Consider the following 21,248-nt stretch of genomic DNA (forward strand, 5'->3'; position numbering starts at 1 on the left):
GTGCTTTTCTTCATTGTATACCTGTGTTTACTGAATCCAGTGATTGCTACAAAGAGGACCTGCTCTGGCAGAAGAAATGCCTTGAACTGTGGTGGAGTATGAAGAAAAATGACCTATAGTAGCTTTCAAGCCCTGCATCAAGAACACAGTGCAAGACAGTGAATGGATACAGCCAGTGCCAAGTCAGTATGCAAAGTCTGCAAGGACTTGGCACTGAAATGTTCCTGGAAAATCTTATAAAAAAATTAAGAGACTGACTTTTTACTTATGTGGTGATAAATTACTTCAGTGCCAAAATGTGACTGGTAAAAATCTAGGTCATTTGTCTCAACAGTGTCAAAGGCTTGGGACCTAAGGTTGCCCAAGTTTAGCATACCTAACCCTTAAGCATATGTATACCTAAAAACATTTTGTTAGCCATTTGAGCCAAAAACAAACATGGAAATGGCAGCAACAAAAAAAAAACAAATATGCATGTCCAATTTCTATAATATGTCGAAACAAAACCTTTTTCTTGAAGCCTCTTTTGGCTCCATGCCAGCCATAGAGATAAAAAGCTTGAATGTCCTGAGTAAGGGTTACTACCCTTCTTAGTTCTTTATAACTCTAAATAAAGAGAATTTACTAATGTTTTATCAAAACAGGCAAGTTCCTGCATAGTAATTGAGAGCATGAACATATACTCCTAAAGTGGACGCTCAAACAGATTTACTTAAAACTGTAGAAGCACACTCAGTACAGAATAAGAGTGCCTGCAATAATGATGTGGCAAAAGCTACTATGCTGTTTCTATCTTAATGCACACTGATTTTCCAGTATTTACAACCTTCTCCATTTCCCCCTCAATAAAATAAAATAAAAAGGAAGAGGGGGAAGTTAAGAATGGTCACAAATAGACAGAATACACAAGAGACGGAATTTTAGTCATTGCAGAAAAGGAACAGCAATGATTAAACACAAGAGTTCCTTTTATACATCTGGATGTTGAACATGTTACTACTGCCCTTGTGAACCCCAACTGACATGACTAATGGGATTGGACCCTGATGGAGGGAGTGCCAAAATTACAAGCAGAAACGCACAGAGTTAAAGCTCAAAACCAGGAGTTAAGTTATTTTGTGGATGTTTGTACTGGGAAATAATCACTGGTAAGAAAGGAACTTTGGTAATAGGTTTCTTTGTAGGAATTATATGAGGCAGGTTTGCACTATTGACAAATTGAAAAAATGCTAACATTTATCTCAAATTAGTGATTGAAAGCAGCTTTTCATGTACTGTAAATGCATCTTTGAATTTTCAAGAACAGGTATGTAGTACAGAAGCTGACCATACCTACAATTCAGACAGCAATTGTAAAAATTATAGACAACACTGAACTAAATCTTTCATAGCAACAAAAATCTTGGTTATAACCACCGATACACATATTTACAGGCTTCCTGGGAAAAAAAAACCTGAAGTGTTGCAAATAATATGGTGCCCAAAGATGAAAATAGTCAATCATAGATTGATTTAAACCAAATAACCATTTTCATGGTAAGAGTTAGATTTTAGAACTATTTTTATGTTGTAAGCAAGCCTTAAAAATGCACATTAAGAAATACAGAGAGAGAGAGAGAGAGAGAGAGAAAGAGGATTGCCCGAGTATTGAGAACTTTTTTTTTTTTTACCCACTTTCAGTAACTGAAATAATTGGGTTTCGACTCAAGAGGTGACACTTTCAGTAATTAACAGCTCTACTCTGTCATTTATTTCTGATTTTGATGAAGATGGACAAATATATAAACTTTTGCTTCTTTTTTAAGACAGGAATTAATGGTCAATATTCCATGAAACAACACCCTCAAACATACACTTTTCTCATTACGATTAGTCTATAAGGCCTCAGAATTGAATTTAATTATTATTGACTAACCATGCTGAAGAGTTGAACCCAAGGGTTATAAGAGCCTATTATACACAGAAATCTAACTCACACTTTATCTCCAACCTCTATTTCGTTATATTTTCTTCATAAAAGTTTAGGAAAAAACCTTGTCTCTCATGCACATATGTTTACCCAGAACTTCACTACAAAGAGCTGTCATGTGGACTTTGCCAAAAAAGAAAATCTTTAATCATAACCTACCTAAGAGGCCCTCAGAATTCAGACACATTTGGAACTGAAAAACAAATGTAATTGACAGATGTTATGCAAGACAGTTGTTCAAACTGTAAATATTATGAATTGCATCAAAAGATTTAGGTCATTTGAAGGAAATTCTTTGAGACTACATGCTGAGATTGGATACCTGTAGGCTCTTCTGTGACTACTTCTCTCTCCAGCTGACTAATACGAGCAACTGATTAGTTTGGTCAGATAGAGAAGGCACTTGAAGATGCAGTCCTCTTTTATAGGTAGAAATAATTCTGTGAAAAAGTGCACTGGAAAAGTATTATGTGTTTTCATAATGTTCATTTGCATCTGTGAGCAAGCCAATCACAGATCAAGAAGATATGGCTGTTCCCAACAAAGAACAATCTGACACAGAGGAGATGAAAATAGATTTTCATTTCTACACTCTAGGTAGAGACAACACCAAAAATTAGTTATAAGAAAGAGGAATGATAAGTCCAAGAAACAGAAAAGTTTCTCCAGGTAAGGAGAGCAAATGAAAGACCAAATGCATTACAAAACAACACATCCTTCAAAAGATCTAATCTCTGCTACTGGTGCAATGCATGAATGAACCTGTGTGCTGGCCACAAGAACTTCATGAACTGTCAGGCCAGCAACCAGACAGCAGAAGGCTAGATCCCATTATCAAGCCAGGAACACTGTCTTCCTTCCTCTTGTTGGAACCTGGATCCCTTGCTCCAGCCAAGATAAAAGAAACTGAGAAGATTTTTGTAACCCTGACCAGAGTTCAGAATAGGCTTCCCAGTCTAGAGGAGTCCCTAATTATGGGGAAATCTGCATTAAGATCTATGGGGAGAAGCTAATATTGAGAAAAATATACAGGTGAAGTCAGTTATATTTGAGACAAATCTGGAGATCAGAATTAATTTCTCTTCCAAAAAAAGATAACAGTCCAATAGTAACAAAAAGCATAACAAGATGTAACAGTTGCCTTGTTTTGTATTTCTGTAAAGACTGAACCTAGGACCATAAGAAACAGATTCTTCCACCATAAAAAAAAAAGAGTGACTCTACTGCATGGGAGCAGTGTGTGTGTTACATTGATCAGACAATGGGACAATTTTCATAAACATGCTAAACCCTGATTTTGCTTGAATTGACCTGGATTGTCAAATAAACAAGTATAACTAAACTTCTTATTTTAACATGGACTCTTTCTTTGGAGTATCTCTCAGATTCATAATCCCTCAAACATATGCTTATTTGTCAATATACTTTTTGTATAGCATCTCTCAAAATATGTAGTTTTCAGTTTAAGATGTATACTAATGGCTTGACAAACCTGAAAACTCCACACTATGGGGGTGAGGCTGGCCTTGATGGGATGTTGCTTTGACAAAACTAGGCATAAAAATGTAGCCATTTTCTTTCACAAATCTGCATCAAAAAGCCAAGTGTCAGTAAGTTTGCCAAGCTAAACCAAGAAAATATGAATTGTTCATAGTTTGGCTTAATAAAGATGACAAAGAACACCCTTGTACACACAATTTTTCACTCCTCAATCCTGAAAAAGACACTGAAGAGAGACAAATATAAAACACAACCACCAGGCTACAACAAAAGCATAAGGAATAAATTAGAAATGAAAAAAAATCTGATGATCCAAATGGAAGAGACAGAAATGCAATTTGTAAAGCCCTCATTTAAAAAAAAAAAAAAAAAGAGCAAGCGAGCTGCAGAACAATATTCTAGCCATAGCTTAGGATCTGATACAAAATAATATTAAATCTATAGTTTATTTATATTGAGTTATCTTCAGGTTTTAAAGTACTACATTTAGATAAGCAATGCCATCTTGACTTATGACCATGAGTGTAGTTTGCTTTTAAGTCATTTAGTCAAGTACAAAAAAGATTATCAAAACTATAGACTCTGATTTATTCCATGTACTGCTTTAACAATGAGTAAAGTGTCAATAAATTCCAAGTTCTAGGTCTTCCTATAAGTCTGTCATCATGTCAAATATATTCCACAATAACTAGTTAGTGTACTAATGAAGTAATATTGAATTCCTCCGCTCCCATAGTGTGTGGGAACAAGTAAATTTGGAGAAACCCTTTCAAAAGGGGAACTTTTCAAAAGGGCAACAAGCTGTTAAGCTCTAATTGTTAGGTGTGAATTAGCTGAAAATGATTCAAATGTAGCAAAACTGTTCCAACTTTAACCCTGGATGAAGCAGGGTTAAGGTTGGAGGGGTTTTGCTACATTTGAATCGTTCTCAGCTTGTTCACACATAACAATTAGAACATAACAGCTGCTGCCCTTTTGAAACGTTCCCCCTTTGAAAAGATTCCAAACGCAAATGTGTCCACACATATTAAGGTCATTGTTAAGTCATTCCCCTCTCCCCCCACTTCTCTACTGCCGCCCCTGCATGCAACCAAAATCCATCTAAAAGTAGAGGATAAGCAGTCTGGCTTTTTCTCTCCTAAATCTGGATATGGATGTGATTTTTACTGAACAATTCATTTTGCTCTTCTTTGGAATTTAGACTGATTAAAGCTAGCACCCCCAAAAAGATAATTTTTCAAGTCACAACTATGTAGCCAAATGTTATCTGTAGAAAATACAATTAGCTTTGTGAGAATATAATTTTAATTGTCAACACAATTACCCAATAAATTTATTCTTTAAAGGTAAAGCAGATTGCAACAACTCTTAAAGTGTCCTAGACATCCTGCAAAACCATTTATCTTGTCACATGATGCCTCCTCCCTAGCTCTGCAACTACAAATGGAATATGCTGATGTGAACATGCTCATAAGCCATCCTTTTCTTTTGCTATGGGTTTTATTTTATCAACTAGGCATGCAAAGCACTTGGTTTATGTTTTATTTTCCTTTGAAGAAGTTAGCCATGTTTTTTAAGCTAAAATAGTTTTTCCTTCCAACCAGATGCATCCTGTCTTATGAAAAGGAGGTATGTAGGGGAACAGAAAGTGACACAAAAAGAGACCTGGTGTTTTACTTGTCCATGAAATAGGACAAAAACCAAAAAAATAAAAAAAGAACTGCTTGTAGATTTGCTACCATTTTGGCAAATACTAACCTGCCAGCTGAAGCCCACAGTGCAGGAACAGGCATCAAGATGCTAGTCAGAAGTGAGTCACTTGAAGCTCTGCTTTCTTCCTGCCTGCTCGGACCCACATTTCACTAATTTTCGGCAAGACAAAAAAAAAGACTAATGTTAAGAGACTCTAAAAATACTAATTCGTGGGAATGCTTATTATTTAACATAAAGATTTCTGAGGGTATGTACAAGTGTTACATTCAGATAGTCCTAATCAAGGTTAGGGCAATCTAAATGCCCAACTGTGCAAGCATCCACAGGGCTTAGGCCCTCCTAAAGATGGCACACCAATGCTAAAGTTAGGTCTTATCTGATATAAACCAACTTCAGATCAGCAAGGGGTTAATCCAAACTAGTGAGAGAATTAACCCAACCTAGTGAATGGCTGCACATTGTTCACAGCACAACCCCAGGGCTGGAAAGCCCAGCCACTCTCCACAGCCTCCACCCCCAACCTTAACCAAGCTATTTTTACCCCCACCCCAAACTACCCAACCCTGGACCTTCCAAGACCCCTCCCCATGGACCCACACCCACCTCTCCCCAACCCTCCCAACTACCTGTGCCTCTTCCCAAAAGCATCAAAATGCTCCCACACACAGACCCAAACTCAGCTTTAGGCAGCTTAAACCCATCTGCCTAAACCTGAGCCAGGTTCCACAAATGCTTATTCACTCCTTGAGTCAGAGTTGGATTTTGAATAGATGGATTACCCAAGAACCACTTTTCCAAACCCTGTATATTTTACTGCATTTATTATGAGCTAGATTTAACCAACTACAGAATATTTAATGAACAATATTTAGAAAGGAATAGAACCTTAGAAATAATTATAGAAGCATTAAAAATGCTTCTATAATAACCTGGAGAGGGTCCAGAGAAGGGCCACTCGTATGGTTAAGGGCTTGCAGGCCAAGCCCTATGAGGACAGACTGGTGCACCTGGACCTCTTCAGCCTCCGCAAGAGAAGGTTGAGAGGCAACCTTGTGGCTGCCTATAAGTTCATCACGGGGGCACAGAAGGGAATTGGTGAGGTTTTATTCACCAAGGCGCTCCGGGGGGTTACAAGAAATAATGGCCACAAGCTAGCAGAGAGCAGATTTAGACTAGACATTAGGAAGAACTTCTTCACAGTTAGAGTGGCCAAGGTCTGGAATGGGCTCCCAAGGGAGGTGGTGCTCTCCCCTACTCTGGGGGTCTTCAAGAGGAGGTTAGATAGGCATCTAGCTGGGGTCATCTGAACCCAGCACTCTTTCCTGCCTATGCAGGGGGTCGGACTCGATGATCTATTGAGGTCCCTTCTGACCCTAGCATCTATGAATCTATAAAAAACATCAGTTCTGACCTGGGCAAACATCAAGCTGATTTTAAGGCCATTAAACTGGGTAAAAGCAGCACAAATAAGGCAATTAAAAAACACACCCCGCCACCAATATCTGACATCAGAATTTGGGAGTGTAGGCACAAGTTCACTTGCAAGAGTTGCAAATCATGAGAAAAATTTATATTGTATGAAGTTCGCATATTGGATAGTCCTCACCTGAAAGGGAGCAACTTTGCAGCACCACAACAGCACTTAGCGCATAGTAAACTGCTTGAACTTCCATTTGCTCAGCTTTTAAGTGCACTTACTGTTAAGTTGAACCTGTGACACAACACTTAGACACAGACAGTAGAAACCTAAATGATCCAATGAAAAAAACAAACTTAAAATACTTATGATCAGGGACATATATAGTGAACCCGTTATTAACAAACTAAATTCTGTACCCATAAACTTTTAAGTTTTAGGTGAAATCATGTGCACCAGATATTAAAGTTCCTTTGGGCATTCTGGTACCTGATGAATTCTCTCACTCTCACGACTCGTTTCAGACAGACAATTAGCTATGCTAGAAATGCTAAATGCTGATACATGAGTTTCTCATCAGAACACTGGTTAAGATATATAAAAATGACATCTATAATGATGTCAAACTCCTTATATTTTGACCTTACGAAAAGGGAACTGAAGTAAATCAAAGTGGGGGGTGGGGGGTGGAAACCTATACACACAGCCTGGTTGGCATTACTGGTACCAAAACATTCCATGGTGAAAAAAGATTAATGGGGGGGGGGGGGGGGGAGAATTGTTTCATTTGGGGGGTTGGGGGGTTTTTTGTCTGTTTGTTTTGGCTTATTTTGGTTTTGTTTTTTTGCACATGGTTGTGAATTCCTTCCTGAGATTTTATGACTATGCATTTGAAATGAATGAGTTGTAATTTTTCAGTGCCTAATTAAACTGCAAAAGAAAAAACTTCTGCCTCAGATTCTGCTCTATATTACTGAAAAGACCTCTACAAGAAATAGCTATAGTTTAACTATTTCCTAATGCAGCACTAACAGCTCTGAGATGTGTGTGCTCAAATATTCATTTTTTGTAATACTAGCAAATAATGTTAGCAATTGGTATTGTTATTTAATGGATTGCACTTTACACATTCACTGCATCCTTATTGTGACTGGTTGCATCATTAACAAATCAGTTCCAAAAGGTTTCAATGAAAGCAAAAGTCTATTCAAAAGCAGACCATTAGGAAAATCTCGTCACATTTCAATAATAATACACTAGATTAGTCTGACACAACAGTCCTGAATAGGCATCCAAGTAAATAAAATAAGTGATTAAAAATTATTCTGAAGCATAATTTATGACTAAGAAAACCAAACCAATGAAGTAACAGTGGGAGGGTGGGGGGAGGGGGGAAATTAATGTAAACCAAGTCATTTGTTGGCTACGGAAGTGTCCTTACACATTACTTGGGAGGGAAAAAAAGTAGAAAATATCCTTATTGAAAATCTGACCCATTCATAACTGCAGACACATAACCAATATAACCAAATTCCTTAGGAAATAGCAGACTGATGTTCAGAGACAGTACTTAAGAATTCAGCTAAGATACAAAGATGAAAGAACAGCACCACCTAGTTCCCTACATAAAAGTTTTCAAATATGTATCATCCATTGATTTGCTTTAGATTATCAAAGTCACTTCCACAAAAGAAATCTGTACACAGAATTTATGCAGTGAAATCAAACACATTTCTGCAACAAACTGTAGTAACAAGTTGTTCAGTATTTAGTAAGCATCTAATTTATCTACCTCCAAAGATAGCAAGCCCACTTCCTTTCCTCTCTTATGTGTGACAAGATAGTTAGCTGAAGTCACAGATTTCACCAGACTCTGACATGCTGTGCTATAAGCACTTCTTCTATGGCCTCAAACTTACCACCTCTGGGCTGTCAACTGTACACCTTAGCACTTGCGCCACCCCAGTCCCCAAGCCCGCTAACATTAAACTGAACGCATTGACAAAATTAAAGATACATAAATGGGTACAAACGAATTATATCCTAAGATTGTGTATCTTTCATTAGTTATCAATGTAATTTGAGCTGCCCAGTTATTATCTGAATCTCCAACTCATCTCCAGTAAGTTACTATTCATAGAGGACTGGTCCTTAATTCAGTAAACACATTGCACATTTCACCTTCCCAAGATAATTTGCTGGGAATTGTAGTGGGAGACAATAAAGCCTCATACATGTAGCCTGTAAATAAGGATGATATTCACAATATGCACAGAGATTAAGAGACTTTTGGTGGGGGAGGACACCATGAAGATTCATTCTAACCCCTGGAAATTTCAAGAGGTATTTTCTTCCACCTCCCCCCACACCATTGTATCATCACACTTCCAGTTTCTTATTTCAAAATAAGGGCATATTGACTCAAAAAAGCATACTACAGAAAGTGGAAATTATGTTATTTCTGTGTGAAGTATTCCCCTTCAAGCAGTTATGCACTGCTAGGAACAGAACAATTCCAAAAGCTTAGCTTGCATAGCAGTGTCTCCTTAATGCTGCCATCTATTGTCTGATTGTTTTGGCCAAGAATATTAAAAAAAACAAAACAAAAAAAGAGGTGTTCAAAATCTTAAAACCTATAAATAGGTACTTAAAAATTGCCTGATTTTTCAAAGTGCTAAATCCCACTGGGATTGAGACATGTTAGCACTCAGCAATACTGAAAATTGGAGATACTCAGATCACTTTTTTTAAGTAACTGTATACGGATCTAAGGCAGTTTAAGTTCAGGCACATACTACAAAATACAAACAAAACAAAACAACATGATATCTACCAAACAACAAAGTCCATATTGAAATTTTCATTGCATCCTATGATCTATATAGTACGATATAGTACAAATGTATTATGCTGTATGACTAGAGCCTAAAAGAAAAATGTTGAGATCAAGACAGTATAAAGCTATGTTTCCATGCCCTGTACCAATTCAGTGTAGCCACAAATGTAACAAGTACATGCTTATTTTAAAGAAGATATATGTGCATATAGAAAGAAAACAAACGCATTCTCAAAATCTGTCATATCCCACGCTAAAAAAAATATCCAAAACAGAAAGAACAGAATTTAGGAGATCAAAACACAAATATAATGAAACCACATCTACCTTCAATACTTAAATTATGTCAGAATACATTGACTTAATTTTGATTTGGAGATTTGAATTGAGGAAAGTGTTTAAATATGTTTTACTCTCAACTTTGCCCCTTCCTACTGAAAACTATTACTAAGTTTGCCTTTACAACACTGAAATAAAAAGTCAGGTTCTTACTCTTTTAAGATGTGCAACACAGTAAAAGCCAGTGGTGTAACTAGGGGGCCTAGAATCAGAGCCACAGGTGCTATTCCCTTCACCCTCCACATTTATCAACATTAATAGAACGGAGAAAGGATGACTCCTGAATGACTCTCACTCTTATTTTTCTGATGGCACACAGAAAAAGCATGAGGAAATATGAACACACCTTCCCACCACATTAGTGGGGAGCAGGCTCTCGATAATGCTTCCCAGGGATTGAGGTTGCCCTGCCAACTCTGGGGGTTAGGGTGGGACATCTGAATGGACTTCACTGTCCAAGATTAGTGGAAGGATTTAGTAGTGTGCCTCAGGATTAAAGTAACTTTGGTCTTTACTCTATTCTCCACCTTATCTAAAGCAATCTGTATAGCCCCTTAATGCAAAAGGCTATACAAAAGGTACAGATGAAACTTTCGATATGTGAATGGAGTTTTTGCTTACACAGCAACTGACTATAAGCTTGCCACCAACACCACCTATCCAGAATCCTAGAGGTCTTTGATCTTTTATTTTATTATTATTTATCAAAGGCAGGCAAGGGGTGGGGGGAAAATCAGAGACCCCTCACCTCATGGGCCCAGCCTAACTCCCTCCAATATTTCAGCCATGGTATTGGGTGTGGGGGGGAGGGCAGGGGAAGCTGGAAGGTGTGGGGGGCTCTGTTCCATCTCCCCACCTCCAGATCCAGCCAGGCAGCAAACCTCAGCAGGCAGCTTGGAGCTGCTCCCTCCCTCTACCTCCACCTCCCCCTGCTGATAGCTCTGAGAACAGGTCTGGGCTGCATGAGACGAATGTGCAAAAAAATAACCCTAAGAAACACATGATGTCCTTTCCCAGGTTCTCTCCACAGTTTCACTTAAGCACAGAAAACCACTTTCCTCATATCCTATATGTTCTGGGATACTGCCTTTTTGCTCCTTTTGTCCAATGTTTCCTTTGGCTCATGCAAGTATCACTTCTTGGTTGACCAGAATTGTTTCTGTATGAGACAGTGCATTCTGCCATTCATAGGGATGAAAGTTACTGCCTCTCCAACCTTGGTTTCAGCTCCTACTCTTCCATAAGGCTGCAAAGCAGCAATACTTAGACCACTGTATTCACAGTACTAGATGTACATTGACAATATGTGAAAGTTGGAAGGTTTTGAAAGCTTTGAGAAGGAAGCTGGGATGCTATTCTTATACTAGCATTCTTTTAGTTCAACTTTTCATAGACTACTTTAACAACATCTGAATGCTGAAGATTTTCCCTAATCACAGATAGGGAAAATCTTTAAATTTTCAGTTTTAGTGATTTTAGACATTAATAAAAAGTGCAATATGAGAAAAGCAGTGGAGTAAATTATAGCATTTTATGGCCTTTGTTGCAGATTTAGAGATGCAGTGTTTAATCCTTGATTAGTAAACTGTTCAGTGAATAATGTCTCTAGTCGGTGCATCTAATTCCCTTTAATTTGCTAACAGCTGCAGTATTGCATTTATCTCTTTATATTTTGAACTATACGTTTCTCACCAGAACTGACCCTGTGGTGTGAATAAACATTTTAAGAGATTAGCAATGAACAATTAAAAATTTGGTGTTTTCCTTGTAAGATGTACAAGACTAAAGTGATTTTTCCTTTGCTGGCTGATGTATATACAACCATTTACTATGATGAAGCACCAAGTGCCACCAGAGACCTGCAGCCTGTTGCAATAGCTTGAATTAGAGACCAAGATTCTACTATACATTCACAATCCACATTTTGGACAGGATGACAACAGCAGGATAAAGCTGAACGGATTGTTCCAAAGCTTCCAGCTTAAACTGTAGATTAATTTCTCCTCATATTGGTCCAGTTTGTGTGCTTCTGCCATCTCTGTTTTCGCTTTTGAGTGTACTTTTATGTGGAAATACTCAAACAATTGCAAAACTAGATCAAACAGAAATAGCTACAATTTATTTTTTTATGGAAGAGAGGGTCAAGTGACCTTAAAATTTATATTATTCTGAAAACAGATTGCTTTTGCTTCAGCCAGTAGGGTATTTCCCCAGTTAGATACTAATCAGAGCAGACTCCTACCATATAGCATGGCAGGAATGAAATCAGGTCAAGTTCCACTGATAATCTGGCAGATGTAGGTCAGTTTGGGATAAACATTTGAACAAATGGAAAATACTGGCATCTGCTACAATTGCTAGTGTAGTGGCACTATGTGGTAATATGGCCTTACTTTCCTCAGACCTATCAATCAACTGCATTTTTGGCACTGCTAGAACTTAACTGAACTTCTGCTTAGTAAAGGCTCACAGGCACAGCTAGATCAGAAAGCATCTGTACTGGACTATTGCTTATATTTCTATACCATGAAAAAATTGTGTAATGCACATAAACCTGTATTGGTTATTCATATGATAAAGGTGGTAGATGTAGACTCATCTGTTGTGTGCACAGGCTTTATTTAATCAAGATAAGGAAAATTATTTTTATATATAAAACAATATAGTTGATTCAGAACACAAATGTTTAGCTTAAATAACAAAATACAACCAGAATTCTTGTAATCTTACTAAAAGGAATCTGGCTTCCTGGCATACTTGAAAAAAGGAGGAGCAGTATGGGCAGGCCATCTGAATTGCTTACAGTGAAGAGAGAGAGAGACAGGAACAGAAGGAACTGCAAACTCAACTATCCTTCACATTGTTGAGAGAGGACAGCCAAAGGTTGCATTAGGCCATCTGCGTTATATTTCATAAGCTATTCACCCTTGAAAAAGTAACACATGGAACAAGTAAAAACTAATTGTGATGTTTCTGTAATACAAACTTATAATTACATATACAGGGCCATTTTAAATCTTACAGATTCAAACTGATAGACAAACTATAAATACGGATTATTTGTTCCCCTAAATGTACTTACGTAAATCACCCCTCCCCCTCACCCCCACCCCCACCACCCCCATCAGCAACTAGTTAGGACAAATGAAAGGTTTACCCTGTAAACGTTAAAGGAAAAGTGTAAAATTATGCGAGCAATGGCATGCTTCCTTTAAGATACAAAGATAAAGACACTCTAGTTTTCTTGTTTTCCCTTAATTAAACCAGAAAATAATGTATTCGAGACCTGTTGAGGGGCAAGTATACCTCCCCTCAGTCATTCAAAATCGGACACAAAACAGACCTTTTGATTGGACTCACACTGAGTATTAGAATATCATCTTGTCCTCCAAGCACAAGGATGCCAAGAGAGGAGATAGTTTTTTGTAGGACAGGGGAAACAGGAAGTTTATTGTATAGAGAAAGCCACATGGTTCGACATAGAAAATGGAAACTCCAGGCTGGATTATAGTCAAGAGATTTACCTCAGTTTCAGCATTCAGTAGCTTGTCTCCTGAAAGGAAGTTTTGTTTTGCTCTGTTTTGTTTTCCATGTTGATTTCAGATTTTTCTGCCTTATTCAAGAACACGGATGATATTTTAATGCAAGAGATGAAGACTCTAGAAACACCAATCTTGTACTCGTGTACTAAAGAAATTATGCAACAGTTAATAAAATCTCCAACACTCGTGCTATTCAATTACTAAATTCCCCACCACCATCCCCACCCCACCCCAGACCAATTTCTATTAAAATCACAGTCTCAGTAATGCTGTCTAGAGGATCACCCAAGTCCATTGCAAAGACTTAGGTGAAGAAAGTTATGCATATTCAGGCTACCAATAATCTCAAAATATTGGTAAAAAAATATATACATACTGAAGTAGTCAATAAGGAAAGCCTTTAAAATCCTTGCATTCGTTATTCGTTAACTTCTCTAAAAATACATATTCTTTTAAAAGCATGATTTTAATTTTCCAGTATATGCACAATAAGTGCTAAAGAGGCAGATAATTCAGAAACTTTATTAGTCCTCAATTCACTCAATTATTATCATATAAAAGGAAGAAAACTATTACATGTTTTGTAAAATCCTCACAGTGACAAGAAATGTGCCGATTCTATACTTAATTAATATTTCATTTAAAATGAATGGCATCTCCAAAGTGATTTTGTCACTAGGTCTAATGATCACTACTATATTGATTTCACAATTTGTTTTTTGTAGGCTCTGCAGATCAGACAAATCGGGGGCATCATTACCCACATCTCTCAAGTTCCCTAGTTATTCTAAAGCCATGGACCTGAATCCAGGAATCAAATGTAATATGGTGTCTGTTGTTTCTTGTGGCCAAAAGAAAATGAAAAAAAGACAGAGGTTGACAGCAGAGTGAGATGTTACCTCCATATTAGACTATCACCACCAGCTCTTAGTCTCACTCTCAAAAATATAATCTTAGCATCAGATCACAATTCATATAATAATAATAGTAATAAATTCTCCCAACATGAGTATAAGAGGTAATTCTCATTACCTCAGGTGTCCTCAGTTATTTCTGTCATTTTGAATGCAATTAAAATATTGTTTTTAGATCTGCTGGTACTGGCTGAGATACTTCAGAAAGCAACTTCCAGGAACTGTATACTGAACTTAGTCTCCAATTCAAATACAGTTTTATTAAATAAACTCAAACCCCAACACTGATCACATCCAGGGACATTACAAACAGATTCCTCACTGGAACAAACAGGTGCAACTCAATTGGAGCCAATAATGGTGCACCTTTTTGCCAGCAGTGAATTTGGCCCAGGATCAGGTTACGACTAAAAATGCAAACTAAGGCTCAAAAATTAATTGTGGTACATAGTAATGGGAAGAGCAAAACAATAAGGGTAAAAATGAAGGAAATGGAGGAAGACAAGGTATCAAAGGCACAAACCGGAATAACTTAATATTGGTGCCCTCTTCCAAAAGCTAGACAGCTGAAGACCTATTTATCTCTCAGAATTTAGAACAAGTGTTCCTTTGGATAAAGACTTCTTTGTAGAGCAAAGATATTTTCTTTATGATTAAATGCAAAAGAATGAACTGTATTCTCAGATTAAAAGGAATGTAGCAATTATTATATATTGTTATGACATTCCTGTTAAAGTGACATTAAAAACTTTTTACAAGTGGGTTATCAAGCTCTAGAAACTAAGAGATGAGTAAATTTATTTTTAAAAAGTTTTAAATCAAGAATCTTTATTAAAGGTGGTAATCCTACAATCCTTACTCAGCCAAATGTTGACAGTAATGGGAGTTATGCCTGATTAAACACTTAGCCATGTAATACACCACTACTGAAAAAAACTACTGCAGAACTCTGTAGTGATAACAGAAGCATAAGTAAATTAACCACAAAATAATCTGCATGTATAATATGTCAATCACACTCAAAAGCTGAAAAACCAATGAAGGTTCCAAGCCTTGGATAAACCAGCAGAACTCCTAACTAAGCAGTCAACATGATGTACAGCCCTACATTTATCTTTTCAGTTCATGTGCAAAATACTCCACATCAATTTTAACCTCCCCAAGAAAATATTAATATACTGTTAACTTGCTTTCTTATAATTATCTGCACCACAGCAGACTTTGCACCAGTTTTTAAAAAGTCAAACAATGTAAACCAATATGCACAGACACCCATTTTATGGCATAATTTGTTTAATCAATACTAGTGACGAGAGAAAAAAAAGCATTTACTGTGTTAGCCTATATCTTGCATCCAGTACAATATATTAGTAGTTGCTATTAGAAGTGTTCAGTTTTATAGTAGCATAAACCATTTCACTTGTTTTAAATCATGATTAGACATTATGCCATCATTAAGCATCAAGATGGAAAGGCTTCCCATAAAGGTCATTCAGATACACAACCTTAGTGGAAGTTCAAAAAGCATACCAATCTTACTAGGTACTGACAGTTGTATTACAATATTATCTGATGTCAGCTAAGGTTACTTGAAAAAAATCAGCATTTGTTTCCCTACTTCCTTGTTAAATTAGTTGATAAGGGTTGGGCTCAGAAAATGTATTTCCCTACATGCAAGCTTTTTTTATAAAAATCATCTTAAGATGCACCAATAATCACAAACTCAGTCAAAAGACGTGTTGTAGTCTATATATTAATTTAAGCTAAAGCAGTTAAATATTATTTTCAAGTGTCTATAACAACAGCTCTGAAAACATCTGCCCAATGCTAACAGTGAAAAGGGGGAAGTCCTTTATTTTAGCAGTCACGTACAGTGCTATCCAGTGCCTTCTGAGAAGGAGAGCCTATTAAGGCATTAGATGCCATTTGCATTAGCACACAGCAGGGGGCTATAGCAGCTACAATTCTGGGATAATCCTAACCCACCTCTGTATACAAGGGATACAGTGCAACTATTTTTAATATTACACCTCCTCACATGATGCAAGTGTTCACAATGCATTGCTTTTCCACTTATGTAAAAAGAAGTAACTTTGGATTATATACTTATAGTGTTTTAAATGCATGTTGCAAACCAAATATAAAAAACAAAAACACATTCTTGTACTGCTGAATTCATGGACTAGAAAACTAAATAGGGGAAAGCGGTAAGAGTAACATGAATATTACCAAAAAAACTGAATAAATTAACCCCGATGGTGTATGCTTTATGTACCACCGACTCATAAAGACCTCTTTCATTTTGAACATCTATAGCTCAGAGTTCCTACTACTTTAGCAGTCACCACAGGAGAGGGCCAAACAGACCAACATCATCTCCAAACTCAGATAAACTACTCAACACATCCCTCTCCTAGTTCCATTTCTCTTCTATTATAACAAGCATGAAATGGTTCTTATTTGCCTCTCTCCAAAACAACCACCTGCAGGTAATACTACTCCATACACATGCTTAAAACTCCATTATTCTCTGTTCTCATCATCTAGATGATGCTTCATCAGTATAGGGGTATATTTCCTGAGTGGAGCCTCTTCAAAGAAAATGCCAGAAGAGCCACAGTCCTGGAAAAGAGACATGTCAGCTTTACTCTTTGGCACCTTATCTTAAAAATTAATTTAAAGTTCATTAACATGAACCATTCTCAAATTTGCAGCACACTGTTCTTATTTGTCTACTAAACAAGAAAAAGTGGATGATCCAAGGCCCACAAAAAGCAAACTGAGGAATTTAACAGATCCACTTTACAACAGTTCAGGAAAGCAGAGCAAGTCAACAGGAAATAACTACTTTTTCCTATAAGTAGAAGGCCGCCAACAAGAAATAAGTATCTAATATGCTACCCGTGCCTGCTTGCTGTGCCAAAATAAATGGCAGAAACTGAGTAAACAGAATTTGAGGTACCCGTATAAGGTGGACTAAAGAAATGTAATGTTTGGAGAGACAGAGCAACTATTCAGAGGAGACTTCTCTTAGGAAAAACATGGCTTATTTCCTCTTCTGTTTTCCCTTATCCAACAAGCAAATTACTCTCTCAGTCCCATTTCAAGCCCCACAAATATGGTTTTTATTTGCAGCTTTAGATCGTGTTTAGGAAAAATGCTTCCTGAAGCAGCACTCAGCCACTAGGCAGACTAAACGCTTGAGCTATTTTTTGTTTGATCAGAACCTGACAAATAAAAGTAAGGGTGAAACAGAGAGATGTTTTATAAATAGGGAAGAGAAGGCAAATACTGGTAAGGAAGGCTTCTCCTCTCCCCACAAGGGCAGGCCCAATCTGGCTGCTTTCTGCCAGGTAGACTTGGATTTTCATTACAGTGGGTTTGCTTTATTTATTTATTTTTTAATAATATATACCTGATGCTGTTCTTGGTGATGCATTTTCTCTAGCACACTCCCTCAACTGCTGTGAAATACACCTGTTTTAATCACTGGTTTACTCTTAAAAATGTGATGCGCTGAATACAGCTGATTGCATCTGAAGAAAATGAGCAAATCCTGCCCCAGCAGCAGCAACCCCAATTTTATTGGCCACACAAAGTCAGTCCAGACAGGTTCCCCACCCCCCACCCCCTTGTAGAGCAATGAATTGACAATTCACAGGGAAATGTAAAGACAGAGAGAAGCCAACCCCCAGGTGCAGCCCGCCGCACATGCCCCAATAAATAATCTTGTATAGCACCAACACAGCAGCTCCTTGTGCCGTGACGTACAGGATAACTCGCAGATCGGCAAGGAATACAAATCACCAACCATGTAAAAATCATTAGCGATAGCCCATTTATTGCCCTCCCTTTCCACGCTACCACAAACGCAATTTCCTCAGACGGTCTGGGGGGGAGGAGGGGGGGACCCACAGGTTTCAAAATGCAGAGGAGAGATGGGCTCGCCTTTTTCCAGCCACCCAGAAGGTTACTTTCAGCTCCTGGCCTGGGTTTGTAATGGACTGCCCTCTTAGGAGCCCTCTCCAACTGCATGGCGCACGGAGGCAGCCCAGAAATACAATCAACTTCAGGTGAAACGCTGCCACAGGGACAAGGCGAAGGCGAGGCGAACCTCACAAGGTCACTTGCTTTCTGTGGCTCCTCAACCCCCCAGCAAGAAATAAAAGAGCCAGGCAGGGTGAATTCCTCTCCGCGCAGGCATCCAAAGCCTGTCCTGAGGAAGCAGGCATGGGAAGAAGTTGCTGAATGACGCTTCATTGACCTCATTTAAATCCTCCACAGGCCGAGGGGGGGGGGGGGGGAAGCAGGGAGGGAGGCAAGGGGTGAGGGCATGGGGTGGGGGGTGGGATTTTCAACTTTCCCATGGCTTTCCCCAGGGGCTGCTAGGGAGAGTGGGGTGAGATGTGTCCAGGAGGCTGATGTGCATGTGTCCAGGTGGGATGTCGGGGGTGGGGGGGAACATCGGGAGAGGGGGGATATGGATGTGTTGGAGTGGGATGTTGGGGGTGGGGGGGTAGATGCATTGAGGTGGGATGTCAGGGGGGATGTGGATGTGGTGGGGAGGATGTGTTGGAGAGGAGGGATGTGTGGTGGGGGGAGATGTGCATCGGGAGATGGGGACGTGGATGTGTTGTGGGGATGTGTGTCAGGGAGATGTGTGTGGGGGGGGGAGGATGTGGATGTGGGGGGGGGGGAGGATGTGTGTCGGGGAAGGAGAGGTGTCCGAGGAGGACCCGAGCCCAGCGGCCCCGCACAGCCCCCAGTCGCAGGCGGTCGGGGTCATTCCAGCACCACGGCCACATCCCCCGGGCAAGGCGGGGGCGGCAAACTCTGTGGCCCGGCTCCTCCCCGCCCCTCAGGCGCGGTGTCCCCCCCCCAGACAAGGGCGGCGGGGCCAGACCCCCCGAGCCCGCTCGGCGGGGGGGGAAGGGGATGCCTGGGGGCGCGGGGCGGTACCTTGTACGAGGATCCCGCAGAGGCTGTAGAGGCGCAGCAGGGCGCTCGCTCGCAGCCGCATCCTGGGCGCTCCCGCCGGGCGCGAGGCAGAGGGTCCCGCCGCCGCCGGTGCCCGCCGGCCGCTTCCTCCTTCTCCCCGCAGCAGCAGCCGCCTCCCCCGCCGCCGCCGCCGCCGCAGTGTCTCCCGCGCTGTATCCAGGGGGCTCCGCAGCACCAGCAGCACCGGGGCGCGGGGGCGGGCAAGCGCGCGCGGGGAGCGGCTCCCTCCGCCGCCGGCGCTGGGCAGGTGCCCCCGGGCTGCAGCGGGGCCGGGCTCCGCCCGCGCGGGGCCGGGGCCGGGATGTGTGTGTGGGGGGGTGTGTGTGTGTGTCTGCGCGTCCGACCCTCCCTCCCGCCCTCCGCCCGGCGCTGCGCAGGGTACTGAGTCTGTCGCTGCCCAGTCGCGCGGGGAGGCTGCTCCGCTCCCCTCCGCTTCCCAGCTCTAGACACAAGGGCGAGCTCCGCCGGGCTCCCCCTGCCCGGCCCCGCCCCCTGCCCGAGACCCCGCCCCTCCACCTCCCTGGGACAGCGCCCCGCCCCCTCTGCCCCGTAGCCACGCCCCCTCCTGCCCTGGGATGCCGCCCAGCCACGCCCCGCCTCCTCCCCCGGCCCCTCTGGGCTATAGACCCGCCCACCCTCTCACCCCCCCTCCGCGCGGGATGACGGACAGCGGCCGCCATCCAATCCCTTGCGCGGAGGGGCGGTGCGAGTCGCCGGGTAACGGACACGCACGAGGCTTTGAAGGAGACAACGGGCCCCGCCTCCTAAGGGCCCGCGCCTGCGAGGGGCAGTGCGGCGGGCCAATGACGAGGCGGCTTCATGTGTCTCCAGCCAATCGGGTTCGAAGGACGGGGAGGGGCGGTGAAGGCGCTGTCCGGAGACGGTTCTGAAAGCGGTAGTTGGGGCCGGCGGGGGAGGGAGAGCCCAGGCATCTCGCCGCGGCGTGGGTGCGAGGCCTGGGCCCGGCCCCCAAGGGAGGGCACGGGGCTCCGCTGCCGCCAGCACCAGCTGCTGAAGTCACCCCAGGACGCGGGAAACGCCTCAGCCTCCTCTGACAGGGGAGAGGCAAGGAAGGGCTGGAGGAGAGAGAGGAAGTCGCAGGGTCTTCATCCCAACGCAAGCCCCCGTCACCTATTCGCTTATCCATTGTTTTGGGAGACTCTCAAGCCGGGGCTCAAGGATGAAGTCCAGGATGCCTCTTGGGGAAATCTCATCACAGCCCCTTCTCCTCATCGGGTTCAGTTTTCCTCATGCAAGAGAAAAGCTACAGTAAAACCGAACTGTGTCCTGCCTCTGCTTGGCTTGGTTGAACTGCACACTTCCTCGGCGGTTTCCTTTGCCCAAGGAAGTCTTCAACCCCCACTGAAGCATGCCATGTGCACGACCATTTTTGCTCTCACTTGAAAGAGTTGCCTGCCCCACATCTTCTCCACAGAGCTGGAAGCTCACCTCCAACCTAGGTAGCACCACAGTCCTGGATCACCGCAGTCACTCTCAGGGGGGAGGGAACAGGGAATTCCTCCTGGCCACATACAAGGGTCATGGGGAAGAGAAGCACCCAGACACTGACACTGTGGCCTGAACCTGAATCTACCCTGGAAAAAATAAACCATGCCCCACTCCAATAAAATAGAAGCATCTGAGAACTCCCCAAACAGCAGGAACTGGGCATGCAAGTCCTCAGAGAAAAGCATGAACCTCCATTCCATGAAGAGAGAAAGCAGCCTTTCTTTAACATATTTGACAAAAAAGAGCATCTCCTCATAATAGGCTAAGTGATGTCATGCTAGGGCTCAGGAGCTGGAAAAGGGAGCGAAACACTGGTAGTGAAACTGTTTTATTTTCTTGCTGCCTCCCCCTCCCCCAGCAATGTAGCTATACTCAGAATGGAGTGGTAAAAGAGGTTGAGAGGACATTAGACACTATGAATTATACTTTGTCTTCAGATCGTAAACTCTTCAAGAGAGGGTACATCTTCCAGTCTGTGTGCATAGTGCCTGGTATAACAGGGTCCTACCTC

The 21,248-nt window shown here is 41.3% G+C and overlaps 1 protein-coding gene across 1 annotated transcript in view; it reads right to left on the reverse strand.

Moving 5' to 3' along the window:
• Positions 1-19,675, reverse strand: part of CADM2 (cell adhesion molecule 2) — a 1,138,796-nt gene extending 1,119,121 nt beyond the window's left edge. Inside the window, exon 1 of the mRNA XM_059720619.1 lies at positions 19,190-19,675. Within this exon, the coding sequence (XP_059576602.1) occupies positions 19,190-19,250 (61 nt within the window). The 5' untranslated portion in view covers positions 19,251-19,675. The remainder of the gene's footprint in view (positions 1-19,189) is intronic.
• Between the last annotated feature and the right edge of the window lie 1,573 nt (positions 19,676-21,248).

Source organism: Alligator mississippiensis, chromosome 1 (genome assembly GCF_030867095.1).
Source record: "Alligator mississippiensis isolate rAllMis1 chromosome 1, rAllMis1, whole genome shotgun sequence".
NCBI lineage: Eukaryota > Metazoa > Chordata > Crocodylia > Alligatoridae > Alligator > Alligator mississippiensis.